Source organism: Micropterus dolomieu, linkage group LG19 (genome assembly GCF_021292245.1).
Source record: "Micropterus dolomieu isolate WLL.071019.BEF.003 ecotype Adirondacks linkage group LG19, ASM2129224v1, whole genome shotgun sequence".
NCBI classification, from domain to species: Eukaryota; Metazoa; Chordata; class Actinopteri; order Centrarchiformes; family Centrarchidae; genus Micropterus; species Micropterus dolomieu.
In genome coordinates this window covers 11,105,470-11,130,462 of record NC_060168.1, presented here as the reverse complement: position 1 = coordinate 11,130,462, position 24,993 = coordinate 11,105,470, and the positions used below count along the sequence as shown (strand labels likewise).

At 42.3% G+C, this 24,993-nt stretch overlaps 4 protein-coding genes across 5 annotated transcripts; all 4 read right to left on the bottom strand.

The window, feature by feature from the left end:
* Positions 1-96: 96 nt before the first annotated feature.
* On the bottom strand, positions 97-3,644 carry foxi3b (forkhead box I3b). Of its 2 annotated transcripts, none has more exons than XM_046031497.1 (3): positions 3,268-3,644; positions 1,498-2,083; positions 97-1,300 (listed from the first exon to the last, which is right to left on the bottom strand). In XM_046031497.1, the coding sequence occupies exons 1-3, from the start codon at positions 3,277-3,279 to the stop codon at positions 738-740; spliced, it is 1,161 nt and encodes a 386-aa protein (XP_045887453.1). In that variant the 5' UTR covers positions 3,280-3,644; the 3' UTR covers positions 97-737. The 2 variants fall into 2 exon arrangements, with proteins under 2 accessions (XP_045887453.1, XP_045887452.1); XM_046031496.1 differs by having other exon boundaries at positions 1,498-2,592; positions 3,268-3,633.
* Positions 3,645-13,923: 10,279 nt separating this feature from the next.
* Positions 13,924-15,561, bottom strand: LOC123958243 (protein Wnt-8-like). Its single transcript, XM_046031507.1, has 6 exons — positions 15,500-15,561; positions 15,370-15,403; positions 15,134-15,263; positions 14,895-15,020; positions 14,568-14,710; positions 13,924-14,481 (listed from the first exon to the last, which is right to left on the bottom strand). The coding sequence occupies exons 1-6, from the start codon at positions 15,559-15,561 to the stop codon at positions 13,924-13,926; spliced, it is 1,053 nt and encodes a 350-aa protein (XP_045887463.1).
* Positions 15,562-16,192: 631 nt separating this feature from the next.
* On the bottom strand, positions 16,193-18,121 carry LOC123958242 (protein Wnt-8a-like). Its single transcript, XM_046031506.1, has 6 exons — positions 18,054-18,121; positions 17,910-17,943; positions 17,623-17,761; positions 17,236-17,361; positions 16,987-17,129; positions 16,193-16,759 (listed from the first exon to the last, which is right to left on the bottom strand). Exons 1-6 carry the CDS (start codon positions 18,119-18,121, stop codon positions 16,193-16,195), a joined length of 1,077 nt encoding a protein of 358 aa, XP_045887462.1.
* A 4,202-nt stretch (positions 18,122-22,323) lies between these two features.
* Positions 22,324-24,392, bottom strand: tmsb2 (thymosin beta 2). The gene is made up of 3 exons (XM_046031511.1): positions 24,270-24,392; positions 23,136-23,240; positions 22,324-22,902 (listed from the first exon to the last, which is right to left on the bottom strand). The coding sequence occupies exons 2-3, from the start codon at positions 23,233-23,235 to the stop codon at positions 22,865-22,867; spliced, it is 138 nt and encodes a 45-aa protein (XP_045887467.1). The 5' UTR covers positions 23,236-23,240; positions 24,270-24,392; the 3' UTR covers positions 22,324-22,864.
* Between the last annotated feature and the right edge of the window lie 601 nt (positions 24,393-24,993).

The following is a 24,993-nucleotide window of genomic DNA, read 5'->3' as shown; positions in this document are numbered from 1 at the left end:
TTTGGGTGGGTGGGTGGGGGGGGGGGAGCAATTAATCTATTGCTCCTGAGTACTATTCAATATTCTTCATAAAAATAACAGGAGAAAATGTAGAACTCTAAAACCTTTTATTCATATCAAAAACACAAAATAGAAAGCGTATACCATACATTAGGAATCCATTTTGAACAATGTACGAACAGCTGTACCAACAAACCAACAATATAAATGTATAACATTACACAACACATTGACATATTTACAAAGTACAATTACCACTTGTGTATCAGAATCAAAGATTGTATGTATATCAGATTGTGTAGTTTTAGTTCAACCAAAATACATGACACAAAGTCTAAATTTTACCTTTTGTTTGTTTAACTACTCCTCTAAATGTGCTGTCTGAGCGTTGTAAGTGTGATACCATCAATGAATCACAGATAGTGGTGTGGAATGGCCTGATGTCAGCAGATCAGATCTAGGATCGGTTAATAATGAGTCAGATCTGATAGGGGCTAGCTTTATTTAGAATAAAAGCTGACTGAGGATCTGATAGTGAGGCAGACTACGGTTTCGTCGTCCACTGTGGCTGACTCAGCTGTTCCTGTGGGAATCAAAGCATTTTTACTCTGCTGTCACATGCTTTAGTCATCTCAACTGTCTCAGTCAGCGCAAATATACTTGTGTGTGTTTGTGTGTGTACTGTCTTTCACATCAGAACCACTCTAACATCATAAGTGACCCGACAGGTAAACTTATTAAACCTCTGTGCCATCACGGTGATAGATGATTCCTGCTGAGCCCAGCGTAGGGTAGAAATGCCCACTGGACCCATTGTACTGGCTGAGGATGGGGCTAGAGTAGCCTAGGGAAGAGTGGGTGGGTGAAGAGGAGAGCACAGGGGGAGCTGGCACTTGCGGTACCCACTCTGAGTTGGGGGAGTAGGTACTATAGCTTCCAGGTTGCGTGGATCTATGAGGCCCATCTAAAGGAACGTTGATCTGCAGTGGCCTGCTTAACCCATCACCTCCCACCTCATTAGCTGCTCCAGTGGTCACACCAGACATCTCGGATAAGAAGCTGCTCAGACAATGTGCGGGACCTGATGATGAAGGTGAGGGGATCCTGTCCGCTGTGGGTGAGATGTTAAGGGCAGAGTTGTTTTTGGGGCTGTCCCTCTCGCTGTCACCCGACTCTGGAGCCCCTGAACCGCCATCACCACCGGAGAGGGAATCAGACTTCCTTTTCCTTTTGCGGCGGAAGTTCCCGTTGTCAAACATCTTTTCGCAGTTTGGGTCAAGTGTCCAGTAGTTGCCCTTGCCTGTCATGCAAGAATATAGAGTTGGTGAAATTGGAAAATGGAAAACTAGCTTTAGTACATGCAAAACACCGCGAACATACCACAGAACATTCAAAAAGCGATACAAAATGGAAAATAAGTTAATTAATCGTATAAATCTCTCCCTGTTAGAGATATATTCAAAACAGAGCCAAAAACAAACAAAAAATAAATTTTACCTGGATCATCCTCATCTCTTGGTACTTTTTTGAAGCAGTCATTGAGTGACAGGTTGTGTCTGATGGAATTCTGCCAGCCTGCTTTACTCTTGTTGTAGAACGGGAAATTGTCGGCGACGTACTGGTAAATCTGACTCAAGGTCAGTCTCCTGTCTGGTGCTCCGTGGATAGCCATGGCGATGAGAGCGGAGTAGGAGTAAGGTGGCCTGACCAGCTTCATCAGGTCTTCTTGTGAGGGGAGAGAGTACCAACTCAGCTCCCCTCCTGGACCCCCAGCTCCAGCAGGACCCAGGTAAGGCCTCTGCATGCCATAGTGCTGAGGGACAAAGGGAGGGCCGGGATTACCGGGCGGGCCAGTAGTAGCCAGGTACGACGGCGTATTGATGCCGGAGCCGTTGAACCAGAGGTAAGGGTTTGGGGAGGAGGTTGAGAACTCGCTCAGATCGTAGGAAGTTGGCGTGGTGCGCTGAGGACTTGGCAAGGAAGGAGGGGGGTAGTAGCAGTCACTGTACATACTGAGCTCAGGGGGCTCCTGGCCGAGGCTGGGGAACTGCGGGCCACACCGAGGAGGAGACTGGCCCTGGGTCTCAAATGAAGACATTGTAAAATTTCTTCTCACCTCTCAAGAGTCTTTTCTTAACCCTTCGCCTTTGGTTGTCTCTCCTTTCTATGGCAAACTCTTTTTGCAGCAGTTTAGTCAGCCCACCAAAAGTCCTTTTCTCGTTCAAACCAGGTGTTGCAGGTATTTGGACGTGAGCTGATCCAAATGATGGTCTCTACGCTTCCAAGTTGCAGGTTACTCCTCTCCCACTACTTTCTTGTCTGTTTGCCCTTGCTTTATGTCAAGATGTCACCTGTCATACCTGCTTTATCTGTTTGCCTGGAAACGCCCACTAGTCCTTTGATTGGTTGTTTTTTCAGGTAAGTAGTCTGTTCCTGCTTTCTCTGTTTTTTTTTCATGCTGTCAGCTAGTTCAATCCCTCCAGGGTTTTTTTTTCACCCTCAATTACTTTTCCACTCAAGCTTTTAGTCCAACATTAACTGAGATCAATCATGTGCAATTATTTAAAATATTATTATGCACATTTTAACAGGCTGAAAAAAGACAAATTGTGAATTTTAATAATTATTTCTTCTGACATCATGGACAGCATCCTGACAGTAGCCTGTAGAGTTTAATCTGGAATATAGTAATGATATCATTTAGCCAATTCAAATGTAGTCTCTGTAACTGTAGGGAAATTAGCCAGTTTCCTTTAATATATGCAAGCTAATAGCCTTCCAGTATTTCACATTCAGAAGTTGTACTGATTCCTCAAATTATAATTTTTAATATGTTCAAAAGTCATGCCAACACAGTGTATACATTTATTTATTCCATAAGTTATTCTTTCCGTTTCTGGAATAAATATATAGGGGTGTGTGAAAATTAATGTGCACTTCAAAGGAAGTTACATCATCCCTTTTTAAATTGAAAATGCGCTACAGCTCTTTTTTTAGTTAGCGCGACATCTTTCGATTTCAAACTAACTTAATGTTACTGAAGGAAAGCTTTCTATCGTAAGTTTTGCACTTGTTTTATATGAGATAATACCTCTTAACCCCACTGCTGATTAAAACTCCGGGTAGCATTTGTACAGACTGTTGTTCCTTTTGACAAATGGCAATGTCAAAAACCAACTTAACTACCGTTAACTTAAGTTACTGCCATGCTAACTTTTCCAAGTTAACCTCGCTAACGTTTAGCGTCGTAAGCTAACTAGCGTTTACCTTTGCTGCCATGACAAGTCAATGTGAGGGACGGCTTGCTGGAGGTGACGTTAGTTTCTAGTGGAGAAGTCTCTGTGTGACTTGACCGACAGCTGATAAAAGCCATGTGCCGGTTTTTTAAATTCAGATGGCCGATTCATCCGAGCTTCCGCAGAGCAGCAGCGACGACGTGTTGGAGCTGAACAAGAATTTGGAGAGAATGATAGAAAACGTTGAACATATTTCAGGTGAGTTCCGTCGTTATCTTATTGCATTGTGGCACGGTGTTGAACAGGCTTCGTTTAATGTATTTAATGGAACAGGTTTAACGTGGAGCTGTGATAACTAACATGTCTCATAAGTAGCTGCAATTTCATCCTCCTTTTTTCCTGGACACCTGTAGTGCAGCTGACTTGGATGGCTTATGATATGGTGGCACTGCGGACCAGTCCCGAGCTGGGGGCCTCAATGCATAAACTAGAAGAAGCCTTTCATAGATGCAGAGCTGCTGTCTATGGAGTCCGAGAACAGGAGCCAGAGCTGGGAGAATGATCCGGATCTCACTGCCGCAACACTTAAGTCCGATTGTATTCTGTTCAAGTTAAAATTGCAGTTGCTACTGCACTATATTTTTAAAAGAGGAAGCGGGTATTTGGACTGATGCTTTTGCTTTCTTTGCATTAAAAAACGACGATTCCTTCAGTTATGTAAAGACTGCAGGTCTTTGAATGTTTGTTGCTTTTAGCATGGCCTCCAAGTTGTGTTTGTTTTGAATGTACTAAAATGTTCTGATCTGTGTAACCTGTTAAATTGAACAATAAAATCTGTGATGGAAAGAAAAAATAATTTTCTGCCATCACAAAATCAAGAAAAGAGAATCTGTTCTGTTTTTTTTTATAGACATAGATTTACATGTCTGTATTATTGTGTTAATGTTATGTTGATCATTTACTTGGAATGTAACATCGACATTCAGAATTGCTTTTCAAATCTGTTAGATGTTAGTGTGGTGTATAATTAGAGCTGACAAAACCCGTTTACTTATGTAATTATTTTTTCAGATGGAAAACACAGAGAAGAGCACAGAGCAAGCTGTCTCAACTGCCTGCACTGATCTGGGACAGATACTGAAACGGCTGGACTCCTTGTCTAACTGCATGGATCAACTGGCATGTATGTATTCTCTATCCCCATCTACCGCTTTACACCTCCCAAAATGCCAGTAAGCATTAATTGTGCCATAAAGATGACCTTGGTGATCGATTTGCAAATATGCAAAGCACATGATGTAACTGTTGTACTAGATCTGAAAGGTGATAGCTAAAAGTGGATTATTACACACCAACTGCTGCGTAACTTAGCCTTGTTTGTAGATGTCAGGGGTGCAGAGTTACATGATACTACTTGATTTCTGTCAGATTGCACTCTGCTGATGGGCAGATACGAGCAACTGAAGGATTTCACACACATGCTTGTCCATCAAGCCATCTGATGCAAGGCATCATGTTGTTGCTTCTTTTTTTTGCCGGGGGGGACAGTCGTGGACAAAGAGGCAGTCAAAGCAATCTGCTAACTGTGTTGTCTTACTTGATTAGAACTGTCTGCTTGCTTTAATTGTAAAACCTGGAAACGAACATTAGAGGTGAAATATAAATAAAACACAGTCATTGGAAGGATTTGTGATACTGTGACACTTGATGATGTGTCCCCTTTTTTATAGTGTTTTGGCATACAATAACAAGAAATGAGCCTACTTTACTATGTTGTACTAACAAGAAATGATTAAAGACATGCTCAAGCATTCTCAAATTTTAACACTACTAAAACCAAAAAGAAAGTCATTTACCAAATATTTAATAGTCAGTCATTTAGTTATTCTTAGTGGTCTCGCCCCTGTCCTCAAATTGTTATTTGTCCAGCTGTGAATATTTCCTCTGTTTTCATTGTACTTTTTATTGTGGAACCATAGTGTCCAAATCCCTTTTTAGTATGCACGTTGACTTTTGTGAGAATTTTATTTTGACAATTTTTCAGACATTCAAAACCTAGTTGACTTGATGACTTGACTCTCGGATATCTCCAAATAAAACACAGTTTCTCAGTGATCACCAACATCATTTATGGTGTTAGGGAAATGGACTTGTGTTTTAATAATGTATGTTTTGGTCAGTTACACAGTGAATACCAGTACTGCTTTACAGTAACAGGACAAAATAGCATATGTCATTCAGGCTGTTTCCTGTTAAATACTGTCATCCTTGTTGTGGGACCTTACATATTCTCAGATGTGACTTTCGGACATCTTAGAACCGTGTTGACCCGAGGATGTTGTGAAACCAGCTAAGTGATTTCTGCTTGCAGTGCGAACCCAGCTGAGTCAATGTGAGCTGATCGTTTGTGTTGGCCACCCTGACAAGCTGGTGTTTCTGAAAGTCCAAGAGGAACTGGAGCAGCGGCCCCCAGCTTGTCCTGAAACTTGAGGCGTGAAGAACAGAGGTAATGCTGTGTGACTGGAAAACATAGTTTAATTAAATATACAAGCCATCAGCCATGTAAAAATCATTCCTTTTCTCTCCCCCTGTTCACTAAAAAAATACAAGAGAGATTACGGGAAAGAGGAATTACATAACGATGACCTTTTGTGGTTGTACAAGTTGTGACGTTTGTTAGGATGTTCCTAAAAGGTTTCTTAAGAAGCCACATGTATTCATGTGCACAAATTAGCATACAGAATCACAGATACAGACACAAACACCCACATTAAGGTTGGTGCCGGCGCTGGTCAGAGTCCCACAGGGTGCAGCAGGCAACACTGGGACTGTGCTTCAGAGCTCTGGTCTGTGGCATCAATGAGCCGCAGCGGGGTGTGTGTGTGATGGGTAATCATCTCCTTCACCCCAGGGAAACTCTATAGCACAGCACGCGCACACAAAAAAAGATGACAGGGACCTAATGATACAGCGCAGCAGAAGTCTGCATCAAACACTCCCTGAGGCGTGCCACAAGATGTGAACTTTTCAGATTACTTTTATGAGCACAGGCCAACTTTTTCCTTCTGGTTTTAACATTGTAGGTAGTGGTATAATCACTTTCAGTTTACCTTGTTGTTGAGGCTGGTGCCGAGGGAGTAGGAGTTGCCTTGGTTACGGATCTTAATGTTGTAAACCTTGCCTTGTTTCAGCAGCATCAGGGTGTAGGGCTGCTCAACTGAGCCATGGGAGCTGTCCCTCACCACAAACGCCCCATCCTTAAGACAAATATGTGGACAAATCCAGTCAGTTTAACATATTAGAAATAAAATCCTGTGAAATTTCAGGTGTGTGTGTGTGTGTGTGTGTGTGTGTGCGTGTGCTCCAGAAGGACTGTGAGAGGCAGCACCTGACCTTGTTCACCTCTCTGAGAGCAACTTCAGCTTGATGCCTGGTCACCTTTGCTCCATACCAGCTGGGATCCAAACCCTGGATGCACTATTATAAAACAGTCATAGTAAGGAATAATAAATGAGTTTTTTCTCTTTTGCAATGACAATGTGCTTTACTGTTTAATATTGCTGTTGTACAACAAGTATAACACACTTATTTCCAATTACCCAAACTTAGTATTCTTTTGAGTTGTCATCACAGACATGGCGGTCCCTACCATTATGTTGTTTTTACAACACTGCCATCTGCTGTTTCCCCACATAAATTACTCAAAGTGTGTAATTGCAGAGAAAAGCTCACCCTTAATATCGCATGTGTTCTGCTGTCAGCACAGTATATGTGGAAATCATGGCTTGATTGTGAGTCCGCTTTTGATTCTTACCTTTCTTGGTTGTGGTATTGGAATGTGAACCTTGGAAGGTTGTGTTGGCGCCGGAGGAGCTGGGATGGGTTTACTTGGTCTGAGAGGGGAGAGATGAAATGGAACATCACTGGGGGAAAAAAACACAGTAAAAAGTGCATAATTTCATTGTTCAGGTTGGCCTACCTGTTGGACACATGTTGGGTCCTTGGTTGAGACATGATGCCGGTGGGTGAGCCAAGAGCCTTGACAGCACTGCCCTCTTGTGGCCATAACGGACAGTGTGAAATAGAAATGTGTAATATTGTGATCAGATTATAACATTTTGCTATTCATGCTGTTACAAACACTACATAATAAGCAGCACATACTTGATTTTGTAAGGTCTTTCTGGGATGGCCCAGATTGCCCAGGCTTTTTGCTCCTGTCAATGTGCAGATTGGGATGGTTGGCTGGTGTTAGAAACGAGAAAACACGTTTTACATAAGTAGATCATCATCAATCAAATTTGGTGGCTGTGGAATCGTTAAATGTGGAGCACCTGGTGCTTTGAAAGGTCTCTGAGCGGGATTGTTCATTCTTGGACAAGGAAGTGGAGGTTTTAAGGTCCTTTCAGCAGGGGACGGATAATGAACAGGATCTACACACACACACACACACACACACACACACACACACACACACACACACACACACACACACACACACACACACACACACAGATAACACTGACACAGCAGATAACACTGACACTGTTTTCCACACATGATTGCATGTCTTTCTGTGCAGCAGTGTCATATGGATTGCTCTCTGTTACCTCTGCGGTGACCGTCCTGAGGTTCGGACACTCCCAGGTGTCGAGGTGGCTTCGCCGCGTCTGCAGAAGAAGGCATCATGTAGTCATCTTCACTGGTCCCGTCACTATCTTGTTGCTCAGTCAGTGCACAGATGTAGCCGTCTTCCTCTTCCTGCTGGTGTGGACCCTCATAGTCAAGATCACTTTCGCTGTCCTGACCACAGCCCGGACACGTAGTGGACAAGTAGTGAGCATGCGTGCAACTCAGATCACCGAATTACAGTTTTGTGAACTATTCCCTCTGTTACATGCTAAGTGGCATCATCAATTAATAATAATTTATTTAGACTCAGATGTTTTTATCATCAAAAAAAGAAATAGACTTTTACTTACAAATTCACCCGAGTCCCAGATTTCTTCCTTCTGTACAGATTCTGCAGGAATATAAACCGTTAAAAACGATCAGGCCTGATGAAAGATGGCTGTTATCAGTGTGGTAGCTGAACCCTAGTGTTCTTTACCTTGTTTTGGATACATTTGTGCCTTTGATCTGCATAAAAACAAATAAATATAAAAATGTATTGCATTGTTGTTGAGTTACAGTTGCACATTCAGTAGAAGTTGTAAAACATAACCTGTTTCCTTACTTATGACCAAAGGCCCTCTTCTGCTCCCCCTTGTTGATATCACTTTGGATCTTGGCAATTATTCTGTAAAGATACAAGACCAAAACATTAGCAACATATTACCGATATATTCAATATTGCATTTCTAGTCTGCATGGCTACTTTTGAACTACCACTAGCTGCTACAGCCAGATTATGTGATGTCAGAGAACAAGGAATAACTTCTTGTATTTTGTTAAAGGCGCATGGCCACAGTGAACCTTTAATGGTTTGACAGACAGTGGTTGATTGGATTGTTTATCAATATTTTTGGTTGGAAAAATGTTCGGTGTCAATGAAATAAATATATTTTCTGTCAGACTCACGTGACATAAAGGCTGGGGAACACTTGGAGGTCACACTCAGTCATTTTCTGGATGATGTAGGTTTGAATATTAATGAAAAATGGAAAATAAATGTATTATTTATTTCAGAATAAAGTGAGTGAGTAAACACAATCCTCTCCAAAAGTATTGGAACAGTAAGGCAAATTCCTTTGTTTTTATTGTTCACTGAAGACATTTGGGTTTAAGATCAAAAGATGAGTATGAGACAAGAGTTCAGAATTTCAGCTGTCATTTCCTGGTATTCACTTCTAGATGTGTTAAACAACTCAGGACATACCACCCTTTGTTTGAACCCACCCATTTTTCAAGTGAGCAAAACTATTGGAACATGTGACTGACAGATGTTTCTTGTAGCCCAGGTGTTGCCTTTTAGGTTGATTGTCCAAACATTAAATAGCTCTGCATGACTAGTCTAAGTTTTCATCCTTGGTTCAAACCTATAAAGACTGCATTTCCTGTTTAGAGGAGAAACCAACATGAAGATTAGAGAGTCTATGTCTATGGGAGAAAAGCAAGCCATTGAGAGAAAAGAAGGAAAATCGACCAGAGCCGTTTGACAAACATTGGGCAAATCAAGCACAACAATTTGGACTGTCCTGAAAAAGAGAGAAACTACTGGTGTACTGAGCTCCAACAGACCAAGGAAAAAAACAGTAGTTGATGACAGAAATATCGTGAGAGCTGTGAAGAAAACCCCAAAACATCAGGAAGTGACATCACCAACGACCTCCACAGTGCAGGGGTGAAGGTATCACAATCCACTGTTGGAAGAAGACTCAACAGAAATATAGAGGCCACACCACAAGATGCAAACCACTCATCAGCAGGAAGAATCGGAAGGCCAGATTGAAATTTGCAAAGAAGTACAAAGATGAGCCGCAAAAGTTCTGCAACACAATCTTATGGACTGATGAGACCAAGATGAATCTTCACCAAAGTGTGGAGAAAGAAAGGAACTGCTTATGATCCGAAGCATACAAGCTCATCTGTGAAGCCTGGTGGAGGAAATGCCATGGCTTGGGCGTGCATGGCTGCTTCTGGAACAGGCTCATTATTATTTAGTGATGATCTAACTGATTATGGTAAAAGCAGAATGAATTCAGAAGTGGACAGAAACATTTTGTCTGCCAGTTTACGGAGAAATGCATTGAAACTAATCGGGAGGAAGTTCATCATGCAGCAGGACAATGAGCCAAAGCACACTGCCAACAAAACAAAGGACTTCATCAGGGGAAAAAGTGGAAGGTTTTAGACTGGCCAAGTCAATCACCTGACCTGAACCCAGTAGAGAATGCATTTCATCTCCTTAAGAGGAGACTGAAGGGAAACCGAAACAAACAAGAAGTGAAAGAAGCTGCGGTAAAAGCCTGGAATAGCATCACAAATGAAGAATTCAACAGTTTGGTGATGTCGATGGGTCGCAGGCTTGAGGCAGTTACTGCAAGCAAATATTAAATGTTCTTTACTTTAAGATTACTTGTTCCATTACTTTTGTTCACCTGTGGTCTAATACAAACGGTGATATGTCTTTAGTTGTTTAACACATCTAGATGTGAATACCAGGAAATGAAAGCTGAAATTCTGAACTCTTGTCTCATACTCATCTTTTGATCTTAAACACAAATGTCTTCAGTGAACAACAAAAACAAAAGAATTTGCCTTACCATCCCAACACTTATGGAGGTAAGTGTGAACACCTCCAGAAATTTAGATATGCTTACCATGAACTGTTCTCCAGTTATGCTGCCCTTTGTCACTACTTTGTCACAGCCTAAAAACTTGAGCTGAGAGGATGACACACACTTTTAGAGCAGGCACTTAATCAAATTGGGGACCAAGAAAAATGTTAGACAACAAATATTGAAAATGCAAAAAATATACTCTAACTGGGTAAATATTGAGCTGTTGCTAATAGTTCTCACTCCATATGTATTATGTTGTAATTAGTTTCATATTGTACAGTCCCTTTTTAAGATATAATGTTTTAACATGCCACATGACATTTAAATTAACTATTAATTAACAAAAAAAGGATCTACAATACTTGACTGTTACAGAAGATGTATGTATGTTTATTCTTTTGATACTCACCCTCCTCATGTACTCCGCTAGACTTTGGGGGTTCCATCCCATCACCTCCACTTTAGAAGGAACACTGGTTAAACTCATGCTCGTAAGTCCACCGAAAAGCAGGACTTTTCCGTTTTCGCAGTGGGTTCACAAAACTACAGCTCTCGATGTCCTCCACCTACCTTTTTAGAATGTAAGCTTGGACTTACCAAATAAGCATATTTGTGGTGTGTCATCTTTTCACCTACCTATGTGTGGAAGACTGAAGTAGAGTCTTTCAGAGGTCATAAAGGACAAATAATATTAGCTCATGCATGCGCACACTGCAGAGTATGTCTAAACATAGAGTGCTCTTCATTTCCTTTCAGACTCCTACGCTACCACAGGCATGTCGCTATGCACAATAGTTGTCATTTTAGTTGGTTCTAACTTATGTGTCTGCTTTTTTTAAATGAACAGCAGGATCTTAATGTGAAAGGCAGATTTCTTAAGCACTTTTTATATGGTTAGATCTAAATAGACTGTTGCTCAATCCTAATGGGAAGATACACTTAAACTACTGCTGCTGAGAAATGTTTATTTTGAGTCATATTGGGTTCATGCTTTTTATTCTAATTCACAATGTGGCATTGTTTGGGGCCATGTCAAATCTTGTATCCCAGCCGCAGCCTGTCCTGTGTCCGGCCTCTCGGTATCTCACACCCAGGTGAGAGAGGAGGGCAGCAGAGAGAAGGGATACTCAGTCACACTCAGATCTCCCCTAGACCCCCAGGCATGTGTGGGTGAATACATGAGTCCTCCTGGGGGGTCCTTGTGGGAGCCCCCCCCCCCATTATAATCCAGTATAATTATACAACAGGAGATGCAACAAATTTTAAATCAGCGTAAGATAATTGTTAAATCCAAAATATTTGATAAATGTTAATTTCTCAAAACTGCTGCAGGATAAATAACCGACCCTCTCCCACTTAGCGCAACCAAGACGCAAGCCAAGCAACAGCATCATATGGGACCAATATGGAACCTGCCCCTTCATGTACTCAGCGGAGAGCAGAGGTAAGGGGCAGATCAAGGAGGGCCTCCAGTGGGGTGAAACCTTCATTAACACACAGCAGGACAGCATGGGAAATACAGGACATCCCCAGGAGCAAACGGACAAATGGGAAGGATGGGACGGAGCGTTTTGCCCTCTGAAAGTAGTGTCACTCTTTGTGGTAGTTTCTCAGCTTTTCTGTCCTTTCTTGTAGGACATTTCCTACTGTTCGTGCATGTTGAGTGTTAAGTGTTTCTGATGCAGCTCTGGTATTTTTCAGTGCCCGTGAGCTAATATGTCAGATTTTAAATAACAAGTAGTATTTGCTGAAATGGACTAAGTGAGCTCCTTTGACTATAATGTTGCCAGAGTTTTTAAAGCTGTAAAGTAGTAGTGTATTTGTACAGCACCATTAAAAACAGAGTTTAGAAAGTGCTTTGTCAGACATAAAAAGCAAAAGCAGGATACACAGAAGTCAATATACCAGAAAGCCAACAAAAGCTAGACAAAATTATGGTCAAATTAAACAAGGGGACAAAAGATGCTAATGATGATGAAAGTTGAGGACAAGAGATAAAAAACAATAAACATGTAAATAAATAAAAAGAATAAACATCACATTAAAGCATGTGTATATAAAAATAGGTTTTAAGTGATTTGAAAGAAGTCACTGATATTTCCAAAGCAGAGGGGCTGTGATAGCAAAAGCACAACCACATTTAGATTTAGGCCTATAAGACTTTGGAATGGACGTGAGGACCCCACCTGAGGGTCCAGGGCTGCATGCAAACTGGATAATATGGGGTCACCATCTCCGCTATGTAGCTTATTGGGGCCAGACCCAGGCGTGCTTTTGGACTTTTGGTTTATGCCATAAAGGAGGGAGTTAAGGCTAGTGGTCAAGGCTAGAGAAGATAAATGCCTGACTTGTCAGAATGTGGGAGCATTCAGGAGATTGTTCTTATTTGAAAGAAGTAGTTCTGGGCATTTTTTTAAAAATCTGTGCTTCAAAGCTTACTGTATACTGTAATGACATCCTAATCCATGCTGCTTCTACAGTAACTGGTCTGTAACAGCCTTTTAACCAGACCCCTTTCTTTTAGACTCCCACCCCCTCTCCCCAGGCATGGACCCCCTCATGAAGGTAATATCCATGCCATCACTCATTTGGCTGAGGCAATTGGCACTTCAAGCTGAGAGGAAGATTTTTGGAGATACAGGGGGTAGAGGGTGTGTGTGGGGGGGCAAATGAATGGCTCTAAAGACACAGATAGGCCTGTGGGCGGAGACCGGGCTCCTCTTAGACCTAATTACTTGCAAATTATGAGATTACAAAGTAACTGGCATTCAGGGGGGAATGTAAGTCACGCTTATTTATAACTTTCTCCTTGCTGCGTTTCCAATGTAATATCTGGGCCCCAACGTCTGTTGCAGTCTGTCGAGCGTTTCCCCTCATGCTCTTTGATGTATTGTGATACATTTGCATTGCCTGTGGGACGTGGCAAAGACTAATGTGTCCCGGATTATCAGGCCAAATACCTGATTTAGCGGTGGAAATGCCTCCCTAATTTGTCTTTCAAAGCCTCGCTGCTCTTTGACTGAAATCAATACACATTGACATCAAAGTGATGGTGGATCAACGCTGGATCAACACCTTGGTTAGGTGGGAACTGCACCATGTTATCCATGTAATCCTCTGCCAAATGTATTGAGACCATTCTTATTCTAATAGACACTTGAGTGCCCTGTTGTAAAAAAAACAGTGACCCTCGGATTTATTAAGTAAAATAACCTAATCAAATGAAAGAAACGTGTCATTCTAAAGTCTTTATTTTAATTAAACACAATATTCATAAATAAGACAGTCAAGTATTTATACAAGGAGACTAAAAAAAGAAATGAAAAGTGCAAATAGACATTTAAAATCTTCATATTGGTCCTTTAACAGTGAGACAGACAAACGGATCCATATAATTTATTTTGTTATTTGGGTCCGCGGTGTCTCCGTCTAAAACCGTTGTCATCAGCACCTTCCCTCCGGGCGCACACATGTTTGACTATAACCTGAGAGCAGTCTTCGCAGTTCACCGTGCAGCACCAGTGGAATTTGCAGTTGCAGCTGCTCACTACCTCCGTGCGCCTCTCCTCCACCCTCAGGCCACATTCATGGCACAGCCTGCGGCAGCTGCGCCTCTCCCACTGGGTTAAACCCTCTCCGTGCTGCACACACTCCCGGCCCTCGGTGCCATACAGCCCCAAACTGGCGTTTTTCCTGCAGTAGTCCGGGGAGTCCTCCAGGTAGATGAGCTCTGTCTGGGCGATGCTGCCGAATGCGTCCACTATGGCACCTCGGTTGTCCGCGCTGTTTCCAGCCCGCATGCGCTTTTTGTCAGTGTCCAGCTTCTGGGCTTGGCCGTGCTTGATCTTCAAGTAGTTGCCGATTTCTCTGAAATCTGACAGCTGTGTCCAGCAGGTCTTGACGCTGCAGCTCTCAGACATGCCATGGCACCTACAGATGCGCTTCACTGTTGCCCTCACAGCCTGTTGGAAACCAGGGGGAGTTAATCACTGCCAAGGACCTAAACCTGTAATGTCAAATGAATGCTTGTGGTGTGAAAGTAACTGACCAGCCGCCCTGCCGCGTTGTTGTGCAGGTTGACAGCAGCCCTGGAGTCCTGACCAGTCTCCTGTGCATCCACGTACTGTTTTGAAATATTCTCTCCGAAATCCAGGTTGTCACTACAGCCACCCCACAACCAGCCACGACCGCCTGCACACAAAATATAACTCAGATCGCCTGCTTTATCCATCTAAAGAAATAACATATAACTTTAAATTCTCAGAGATCAAACGCTGGCAAGTTTTATGTGTACAGCAGGCCACAAACATGTTAGATACTCTGAGTAATATGTGGTGTTTTTTGTTGTTGTTTTTTTTTTTGCTGGGAGCCTCACCAATTTTTCCGTTCTTAGAGACATCACAGCCACAGTTGTCGAGGTCTCCCAGACTGCAGTTCCTGGTCAGAGTGTACATGACCCCAGCTGCACTGATGGCGTGGACGAAGGAAGTCTCTCTGGTGGCTGTCAATGAAAGGACGTGGGGAATCATGTTTTATATGGCATATAAGGCAAAAACATTTCAAACATTTTTTAATTATAACAGCTTTAAAAAAGTGTTTACAGTCCCAACCTACCACGTCTTAGTCCTCTGAGCTGGGTTGCGCTGTCGGGACAGTCCCATCTGTCCCACGCAAATTGGTGTTTGCACTCCTCTATCCCACTCTGTGCGCCCACCTGCACGCTTCTTGCATAGGTGAGATAGGCCTGCAGGAGAGGCAATGTCATATTATTTGGGGGCCTGATTCACATTTTGAAATGTTATCCTTAACTTGTCAGGGTATAACCCAGCAATGAAGTATTTAAAATTTACCTTGGGTCCCGTCATAAGAAAGTTACTTGCCACCCTGAGAAGAAGAAGGAGGATAAAGGATGACATCAGTTTATCTAAAAATCTACACACATTGGAACGACAGAGGCAAACAGTATAGAAAGTCTCTTACCAAGCATGTCCCGGACACATTTTGTATAAAAGAGGCAGGAGCCAAAATAATGAAGGCACCATTTCCATCTACACCCTTAGCCCTCCGCGTAGAGGTTATTTTGATCCTTGCGCTGCAACTTTCTCTTTATTTGAATGAAGAACAAACGGAACTCTTGTTCTTTGTCGCCGGGGTCGAGAAAGCTGATTGGGCGACGGGTTCAGGAAACGCCTATATGCGCACTTCAAAGGATGGCATTAGGCCACAGTTTATTTTCTTCCCCAAGTCTGTGTGACACCAGCTAGGCACCAATATACAAATAACATGAAGAATTTTGCCACTTACAAATTAGAATGAGTCATGCATATTGTAGAAAAATATTTATTAGGTACCATTGGCAATGTAAAATATATACAGGCTACATTTTAGACCATTTTCAGGCTTCCCAGAAGACGTATCCGACCTAAACAACAGCATAAACGACTGAGCATGCGCGGAGAGTCATAATCCTCATAATTTTCATTCATATACAGAATCGAATCAAATCAATAATAAAATAAAGTGCATTAAAATGTTTTAGGTGATGGGTTATTTCAAAATGAAAATAATATTCTTGTAATACAGAATAATGCTTAGGCCATAATGTCCATAATGCTGAATTTAATGAAATAAAAATGAGCGAACTGACTCAATAGTCTGTGCAACAAATGACAATCAGTGCCGGCGCGCACCGTGCTTGTGCTTCGTTTTGTTGTGTGGTTTTCTCCCGCCTTCTTTACGTGCACAGTAATATTTAGTAACAACTTGCGTGCATTTGTCACACTTGACGGTACAGCACCAGTGAAATTTGCAGTTGCAGCTGCTGACAACCTCTATGCGCTTCTCCACCACTCTGAGGCCGCATTCATAGCACAGCCTGCGGCAGCTCTTTTTCTCCCACTGGGACATGTTCTTGTCACCCTTCAGACACTCCCGCCCCTCTGTGCCCTGAAATCCCAGGCTGTGGTTTTTGACGCAGTAATCCGGGGAATCCTCCAGGTAAATCAGCTCTGTAGGGGCGATGCTCCGTAGAGCGTGCGCGACGGCTCCTCGGTTGTCTGCGCTGTTCCCAGCCCTCACAGGCTTCTTGTCCATCTCCAGTTTCTTTGCATGCTCGTGCTTCATCTTCAGGTAGTTGCCCACTTCTCTGAAGTCAGCCAGCTGCATCCAGCAGGTTTGGATGGTGCAGCTTCCAGACACCCCGTGACACTTACAGGCTCTCCTCATAGTAGCTTTGATTGCCTGCCAAGAGAGCGAGGGTGTTAGTTGGATAATTTAATTATCTAACCTGCACACATTTTTTTTATTTGAAGACATAGGTCAATGCCACTGTCAAAAGACTAAATTATTCTGAACTCCAAAATACATAATTTCCTCCCCTGACCTGGGTTATTAATAAATGTCTGTATTTTGGGAACGAAGACCATAAAAAAACAAATTTGACTGAATCCATTAAAAGTATATCTTACCAGTCGGCCTGCCTCGTTGTTATGTAAGTTGACTGCTGCGCGCGAATCGTGCCCACCTTCAAGCGCGTCCACAAACTGTTTGGAGATCGTCTCTCCAAACGCCACATTATCACTGCAGCCACCCCAAATCCATCCTCTACCACCTGGAGATTCAAAATGCGTATTGTTATTCAATTGTAAGAATAAACGGCCCATCTCAAGTCAAGTAATCTAATAGTAAATAAATCACACACAAAAATACAAATGTACCTGTCTGTCCAATCCTGGAGTCATCGCAGCCGCAGTTGTCAAAGTCTCCCATACTACAGTTCCTGGTGAGCGTGTACATCACCCCGGCCGCGCTGATGGCATGGACAAAAGACGTCTCCTTTGTGGCTGCAATACGCGACAAAGAAAGCAAACCGCAATGTTACTCTTTGAAATCCAAGTTGGCAGCACAAATGCGCAGTGGCTGCGCTAAGATAGTGTGCGTAAAAGGCAGATAACCCGTGCATAAAGGTGTGAGAGCACAAACAGCTTCAGCACCGTCTCTGCCTTGAAGGATTAACTTACTTCAGCAAAGTTTGCTGGAAATGTACCACCCACCCCACTGCTGCATGTCATGAATATGATAACATGTGGATACAAATTTCTTACCACTTCGAAGGCCGTTGTGTGTGGATAATTGGAGCATGTTCTCTGGGCAGTTCCACCTGTCCCACTCGAACTGGTGTTTACACTCTTGTATTCCGCTTTGTGCGCCCACTTGCACACTGCTGGCATGGGTCAGAAAAGCCTTGGGAGAGAAAAAGGGCAACGTTAGTCGTTATTGCATTTAACCAAGAAGAAAATGTATTTATGCATGCAAAATCAGTTTTCATTTGGTTGCACCAGAAGAGGTTTTACGCACAGTAGGTGCCCAGATAAAGGCATAATTTATTTACCTTTGGTCCAGTCATGAGGAAATTATTCACCGTCCTATAGAGAGAAAACAAGAGAATCACGTTAGTCCCATGTCTCTACACCACTAGCAAACACACATCACAGTAGCATTTTTAAATTAATTTCTCTAAAATTATGCGACATACCAAGCGAATACAATCTGAACATGACAGCACATGCACAGAACCACGGCTAGAAGATTCAAAGGTCCCATAGCAGCTGTATTCAAAACGCAGGCCTTGTTTGTTCGTATCCCAGATGTGGGTACCAAGAGAGAAGGAGGCTACTGAAGCTGTAACCAGACTCCACGCTGATGATATTTATATGGTCATGCCCCTTTGATTGACAGATTTGTCCTGCAGGTAACGGTTCACTGTGAAAATGCGTCAACGACGACAGTGATTGCCGCGTCCTATAGACAAACAGGAGCCTTCGGTGCATAAGTGCACTTCAAAGAAGTGACACAGACAGGGAAACAGCCCCCTCATTCATTCACCTGTTTTTCCCAGGCTTTAACGCACTTATGCACTTTTCCCACGAACTGACGCATATCCAGCGAGTTAAATCAGTCTATATCATCCCATGTGAACATGCCAAATATAACAAATTAAACCCCATGTTAATCATATAATCATTTAATTTCAGGTTTATTTATCAAGATATAGGCTAAGGAAAAGTTGAGAAAATGATGCTAGGTGAAAAATATGCGCTCTACAAAGCTTCTTGCTACTTGACGCATACGCGCTATAACATTTATTATAGGAATATTATAGTGATTTATTGTCAGGGGGCTTGAAGAGGGATTGGCTGCTGCACAGAGGCCACAAACATAACACCAAATTACAGTCATACATTACGGAAATACAGCACTGAATGCCGTGGTGAGGCTTCATGTGTAGTTGGAAACATTTGGGAAATGGCACCAGTGTCTCAGGGGGAAAGACAGTGACCACAAAGCCATAAAGACTTTCAGGAGCTGATGGTATATAGTCATGTAAATACTGCCTCACACATCAGCAACTTTGGCATCTTCCTGATAATAGGATAATAGATGTTTCCCTGGGAAACAACTTGGTGTGAAAACAGTCTGGAATTTACAAGAGTATAAACAAATACCAGCTTTAATGTTTTATCCATTAAATTGTGAGTTAGAATAGTTTATGGCATACTTTTGCTCTGTATGGTTTTGATTTGTAGACTTTTGACCAGTAGAAAAATAGATTAAATTCATATTGGCCATTCATTATAGAAATCTGGGATTATCCAGCAGTTTAGTCTCATCACATTCAATTCTGCTGATTATTGTCCTTGATTTAGCTCCAATAATCACCACGATCATCAGCAGTCATCACGCCAGTTTCTATCATTGCATACTCATACTGTGATTTGATGTGAGAGATGTTATCAAGTTAGTGATTAACATTAGAGTTTTTTTAAAATTAAATCGCTTACACATGTCAAATCCCCTTTAAGCCACTCAAAATCCCTTAAACCAACAATTCACTCAGCGCGGCGGACAATAGGCGGACGGCTGGGCGAGGTCCTCCACACAAAAGCGGAGAAGTAGGTGAGGATAATCCCTACTAATTAGATATCGCCCAACAATCATTCTGCAATATGACTGAAACCTGGAGCCTCTCAACACCTGGTTGGGGAATAATACATAGCGATTAAAAATCAATCTGGGAGGCTTCATAATTTACCCTTAATGGAAGGCTCGTTTAGCGAATTTAATGGGTTAATAACCTGCAAACAATAGTAATCTATCCAGCTGGGCGTGTTTCAGCATGGGTGCTAGATGTCTCCTAAACATCGAAACTCTCATAGACAAATGGGCTGTTGAGTGTTAGCCCTATTAAAAGAAAAAGTCTATATTTATTTATTATTAATAATCTCAAGTGGAAAATAATCAGTCTATAGTTGGCAGGTGACACACCTGCCTGATTATTTGATACATATTTATGTAAAGGAAAGGGTTCATTCAAGTTCTCCTTACTTCATTATGGATTTATTTTTTATGCAGGTTGGGATGATGTGTATTCCAGCACAACCATAATTTACAGGAGAGGAAACGGCAGGGCCGGGACCTTTGCATTACACTATGCTTAGAATAACATAAAGTCAAAATGCGCGTTAATTGAATTGTTCGAACAGACATTTCAGGCACATTAGGCCCTCCTGGGAGCGTTGACGGGAGATTTATGGCAGCGCGAGGTGAGAGAAATGGAGCAATAAAGGCTCAAGGGGTGACGGGCTTGACAGGCCAAGGAAGGGTGGCAGGACTGCTGACGCCAGCCAGCGACAGCAGTCAGGTCAAGAGCTTTGGACTGTAAAAGACTAGGCTGCTGTTATAGGATTCAAAATGAACAGTAGGCCTAATAAATAAATGATAGGGTGCATAAAGATAATATCTAATCGTGAATGCAGACAATAAATACTGAAATAATTCAAAATATTGTTGAATCTCAAATCATTGTTTTGAAAGGTTATTTCAGCATTCTTAAATTTTTTTTATTCAAAATGGCCAGTTTCCAGACATTTAGGCTCTATCTTTATTTCTGGTATTTTTAGCTTTTTAAAGCTTTTGATTAATATTTATCATAACAGTAGGCTACTGTTGTCACCAGTGCTTAAAGTGGAAAAAGTAAGCCCCCCCCCCCCCCCCCCCCCCCCCCCCCCCCCCCCCCCCCCCCCCCCCCCCCCCCACACACACACACCCACCCACACCCTCAACCTTAAGATTAAACTAGTAAATATTATAACATTAACGACTTTGCGCATTAACCACTTAATTTCCTGCATTCTGAACACATTTTCTGCACCAATTTATGGAGGAAATGTCTTTATTTATATGAAGGGAAACAAAATTAAGGTGACAGGTGACAATTCATGGAATATAATGCAGTAATCAGCTTGCACATTTGTTTCTTCTATATTTCAGTTGCATTGCATGTTTTCCTATTGTGCATTGTTTCATTTGTTATTTGACATTTCTTGTAGCAAGCTGTTTTTCAGAACATTTTTAACAAAAGCTTTCAAAAAGTGATGGGGACATTCAGCGTCCCCAGTGTAAATGACACCTAGCCTATCTGTCAACACTTTTAAATGTCCCGCCCCATCCAGGCTGTGATTGGTGAGTTCACGACAAGTGATATTGACGAGCTACATTCAGCACACGGCTGCTTGGAAGACACCCGAGCTTCTCTTCTCCCTCGTCTCTCTCCGCCGACAGAAATTAGCGGGCAGATGAGAACGGGAACAGGTGAGCGTCACGTAGCGCCCAGAGAACCTGATATGGAGAGGGCAGAGGAGAGTACCAGCAGCTTGGGAGAAGTCCACGAAAGTACACGAAAGAGTAAAATGTCGAGGTGCCGGTACTGTGTACCGGGGCGTTCCGGCCCACTTCAAGCACTGGTTGTCAGCAGTCCCCGCCCCCTCGTCTTTCAGCCAACCACATTCCTCCAGCCTCTAGCAGGCTCATCAACTGCCAGCCAGCATGCTAGCTCCTGTTAGCTCCAGCAACAAAAGAGAAACTCACATCACTGTCTTGGCGTCCTACTATTCTAAGTGGTGTTTCTTTCCCTTGGGGAGCCTTAAAGTCACTCCTGTGATGTTGCTATTCATATTCACTGAATAATGAAAAATAGGGCTGCAGCTAATGATCAACTTCATTATCCATCAATCTGCCAATTATACATATTATTCAACAATTAATCGTTTGGTTGATAAAATGTCAGAAAATACTGAAACATACCCATCACAATTTCCCAGTGCTCAAAGTGAGGTCTTAAATTGTGAAATCCTAAAGGTTTAAACTTTTATTTTTGCTTAAAAATGACTTAAACAATTGTCAGGCTTATTGCCAGTTCATTATCTGTGTAATAACCAACTAATCGTTTAAGCACTAATGCCAAATGAAAACCCACAAGCCAGGCTACCTTGAAAATGTAAGCAAGCTAGGATGATGAAACAACTTCGAGTTTAAATAATTCATTTATTTTACAGTTTTGTATAATTTATTAATCTGTTCGTTTAGTTCTCTATACAGACAGTACCAGTCAAAAGTTTGGACATACCTTCCCATTCACTTAAATGAGAGAGTGCATCAAGCTTTTGACTTGTACTGTATAAGACTGTGTGTTTAGCATTTGCCCATCAGAGTAAATTGTTATAATTATTGTTGAAGTATTAAACTGGTAGTTGTCCTTATTCCTAAATGATTCTTTGAGTAAAGTACAATAAATGATAGCCCCTGTTTGTGCATTGTTGAACTTTGTTTACACCTTTTTAAAAACCTAGTGAAATTTTAAAGTGATGTATGTTTGTTCAAAAGTCATCAAGACTATGGCTTGTACATAATCATATACTGCAATACTTTATATACTGTACAGGTCAGTTGCAAGAAGTCCAGACAAATCATTTTTATTGTGTATTTATTGGCTGTGCATGATCAGTCCATGCCTCATGAGGATTTGTATTAGAGTCTGAAATTTGCATGTAGACATAAAGGAGACCGCAATATGCACAGGACTGACTGGTTCCACGTCTATGTATTTATTTCATAAAGAAAAGTAAAAAGTTTGTTAAGAAAACATCCCACATGATTAGACTCTGATTGCTCCCACGTTTGTGGACACCTACCCGTCCCACCACCCCCACCCGCTAGCCTGGATGCCTATCTCTCTGTGCTACATCACTACACCACTCCCCAGTTTGGCAATATTGGAGACATGTTAGCTATAGGCTAACAGTGCAAGACAGGTACCCAGGCTAATGTATTTCCACCCAAGTGGTAAGAGAGCCCCCATGTAAGGACGCCATATACCCTTATGGCACCCCAGGGAGCTCAAGAGCACCCTTTTCTGAAGACAAAGTAAGAGATTAAAATACTGTGATAATCAAAAGAAAGTGCTTTTTGCTGTGGCATCTCAGCTTCTTTTCTTCATGTGCTCAGAAGTCAAGGTGTGGCATCGCCTTTCCTCTCTTGCTCAATGGCTGGAAAAGAAGAAGATAGTTTAGGTTGGCAGGTGTGTGTTTAGTGAGTACATTAGAGGATGGTGCTTTTTGATTTGCTGTATATCAATGATGTGCTGATGTTGCAGCAATATGTTTTTTTGCAGCTCTGCTCGCTGAGCACGTAGTCTTTTGACAGCATGGGAAGTGATGAGTATCTACTGACAGAGGGGATCGAGGCTGTTCAGAAACACATAGATGCAAGGGACACTCACTCTCTTTGGTGGGCAGAGGGTTTTTTTCTTTTGTCTCTGTCTTCTTCAGCTTTGTCTTGTCAAAACGAGCGATCTCAGTCATGTCAGGCTTGTCGGACATTTTGGCTGTGAAAGAAGAGAAAATCACCTGAGCACACGGGTTTGACCTTTCCTGTCAGCCATCACATTGACAATGCAACACAACATAACAGATCTTAAAATATATTCTATAGTATAGGAGCAATGTCTGATATGTCATCACGAGAGCTGTCAAAAATCTTGATGGCTTTGCCTGACATTTCAAATAATCTTTGTGACAGACTGCACATAAAGGGAGTGGCTACGATGTGCGGCTCAGACACGTCTGTGTGCCTGGGAGTGGTGGCTGCCTCCCACACATGCTCTGTCTTGATATTGTCCTTTCCAAAATGCCTCTGTAGCTCACATGTGCCTATTTTTACCTAGCTTTCTGTCCTTCCCTTTGTCTCTGCTTTTCCCTCTCCTAGGCTGAGGTCTTTGTTCTCTCCCTACGCATCCTCTCTTTCTCTCTCTCTCTTTCTCTCTCTGCATCAACCCCTGCAGCCTCGTGGATCTAGGCAATGCTCCACAGGCTCCACTGCAGTCATATACCTGATCTAGCCTGAGGTCTGACTAATCTGTCTGGCCCAGTCACGCCTGTTTGACCCACTGCTCTATCAGAGATTGCTATGACAAGCCCAACAGTCTGCAGCCAGTCATTTTCAAACAAAGCTACTGTAATATTATTCTCACTTGTCTGAATTCAAATGGGGCCTTACAAAATCAGTTTAACATAGAAATATATATGCTGGGCACATGGCCAGAATTTTAGATATTTCGGTTTCCTTGACACAAGCCACACTAGCCCTACCAGGTCTTTATATTAACAGCAGCAGTCACAATCTCACCCTTTTCAGTTTACCAGCAAACCTAATTATATCAAACATTTGTACCATCAACACCATCCTCAACATCCCTCTTTCACGTCATTTCACAGCTGCCATCAGTAGCAAGCTTCTGCTCATCCAGCCACACCCTAATCCTTTGTTTCACTCCAGTAAAACAGACCCACAAAGAGACACACAGACACAGAGAAACTGAGAACACACTGATGAAGGAGAGACGATTTGTTCTTACCGGTGTCCACACAGCAGTGGGCTAAAGTCCAGCAGCGAGAGAGAGAGTAGGGAGGGATAGAGGCACAGAGATGGAGGAGAAGGGAGAGCGATGCGGAAGCTGAGTGAATCTGCCGGTGTGTTGCGTGCCTGCCTGCATCCAGGGTGTGGGTATAAGAGGGAGGGAGGGGGAGAGAGAGAGATGGTAGAGAGAGCCTGACTGAGAGCTTGGTCAGCCTTCCTCTGGCGTCATCAATATTAATGTTCTCCAGGGAAAAGACTAGAGGAAACCAACCAAACAGCTGTGCTGCTGAGCTCATCTGAGATTGATGATGAGTAATTCTTAGTAATTTAGGTAATGCATCGTGTGTATTATAGGTTGAATTATACAGTGTTTTGCTGAGTAGGTCAGGGACACACTGCATAAGATGGTGGAAAGAGGTTTTTGTCTGCTCGTATAGCGAATCTGTTCTATATGGGAATAGATATGTGCTGTGGCCGTACTTTTTTACCTCTGTAGTCAGTACTTGCTTATGTGTCAAAGTATTTATGAAATTGTACAAGTCATACAATATCTTGTTTATTTTTAGTATATGGCATGGACCAGTGCCACATTCCACAGCGTTTATAGCCTAAGCTAGTTTGCTATGCCCATCCCTAGATGGGCCTTGATTACAAATACATAAATAAAAGTACCATAGTTCTCAATGTGGCTAATCATAATACTCTATAGGAATTTATATGTA

Excerpts from the sequence above, each read along its gene's own strand:
- foxi3b (XM_046031496.1), bottom strand. The coding sequence starts at position 2,098 with ATGTCTTCATTTGAGACCCAGGGCCAGTCTCCTCCTCGGTGTGGCCCG. Across the intron at positions 1,301-1,497 it reads AAGAGATGAGGATGATCCAG|GCAAGGGCAACTACTGGACA; the intron begins GTAAAATTTATT and ends CTTGCATGACAG.
- LOC123958243 (XM_046031507.1), bottom strand. The coding sequence starts at position 15,561 with ATGGTGCCTTCATTATTTTGGCTCCTGCCTCTTTTATACAAAATGTGT. Across the intron at positions 15,264-15,369 it reads TTCTTATGACGGGACCCAAG|GCCTATCTCACCTATGCAAG; the intron begins GTAAATTTTAAA and ends CCTCTCCTGCAG. Across the intron at positions 15,021-15,133 it reads GCTCAGAGGACTAAGACGTG|CCACCAGAGAGACTTCCTTC; the intron begins GTAGGTTGGGAC and ends TTTCATTGACAG.
- LOC123958242 (XM_046031506.1), bottom strand. The coding sequence starts at position 18,121 with ATGGGACCTTTGAATCTTCTAGCCGTGGTTCTGTGCATGTGCTGTCAT. Across the intron at positions 17,362-17,622 it reads ACACAACGGCCTTCGAAGTG|CCACAAAGGAGACGTCTTTT; the intron begins GTAAGAAATTTG and ends CGCGTATTGCAG. Across the intron at positions 16,760-16,986 it reads ACAACGAGGCAGGCCGACTG|GCAATCAAAGCTACTATGAG; the intron begins GTAAGATATACT and ends CTCTCTTGGCAG.
- tmsb2 (XM_046031511.1), bottom strand. The coding sequence starts at position 23,235 with ATGTCCGACAAGCCTGACATGACTGAGATCGCTCGTTTTGACAAGACA. Across the intron at positions 22,903-23,135 it reads CCCTCTGCCCACCAAAGAGA|CCATTGAGCAAGAGAGGAAA; the intron begins GTGAGTGTCCCT and ends CTTCTTTTCCAG.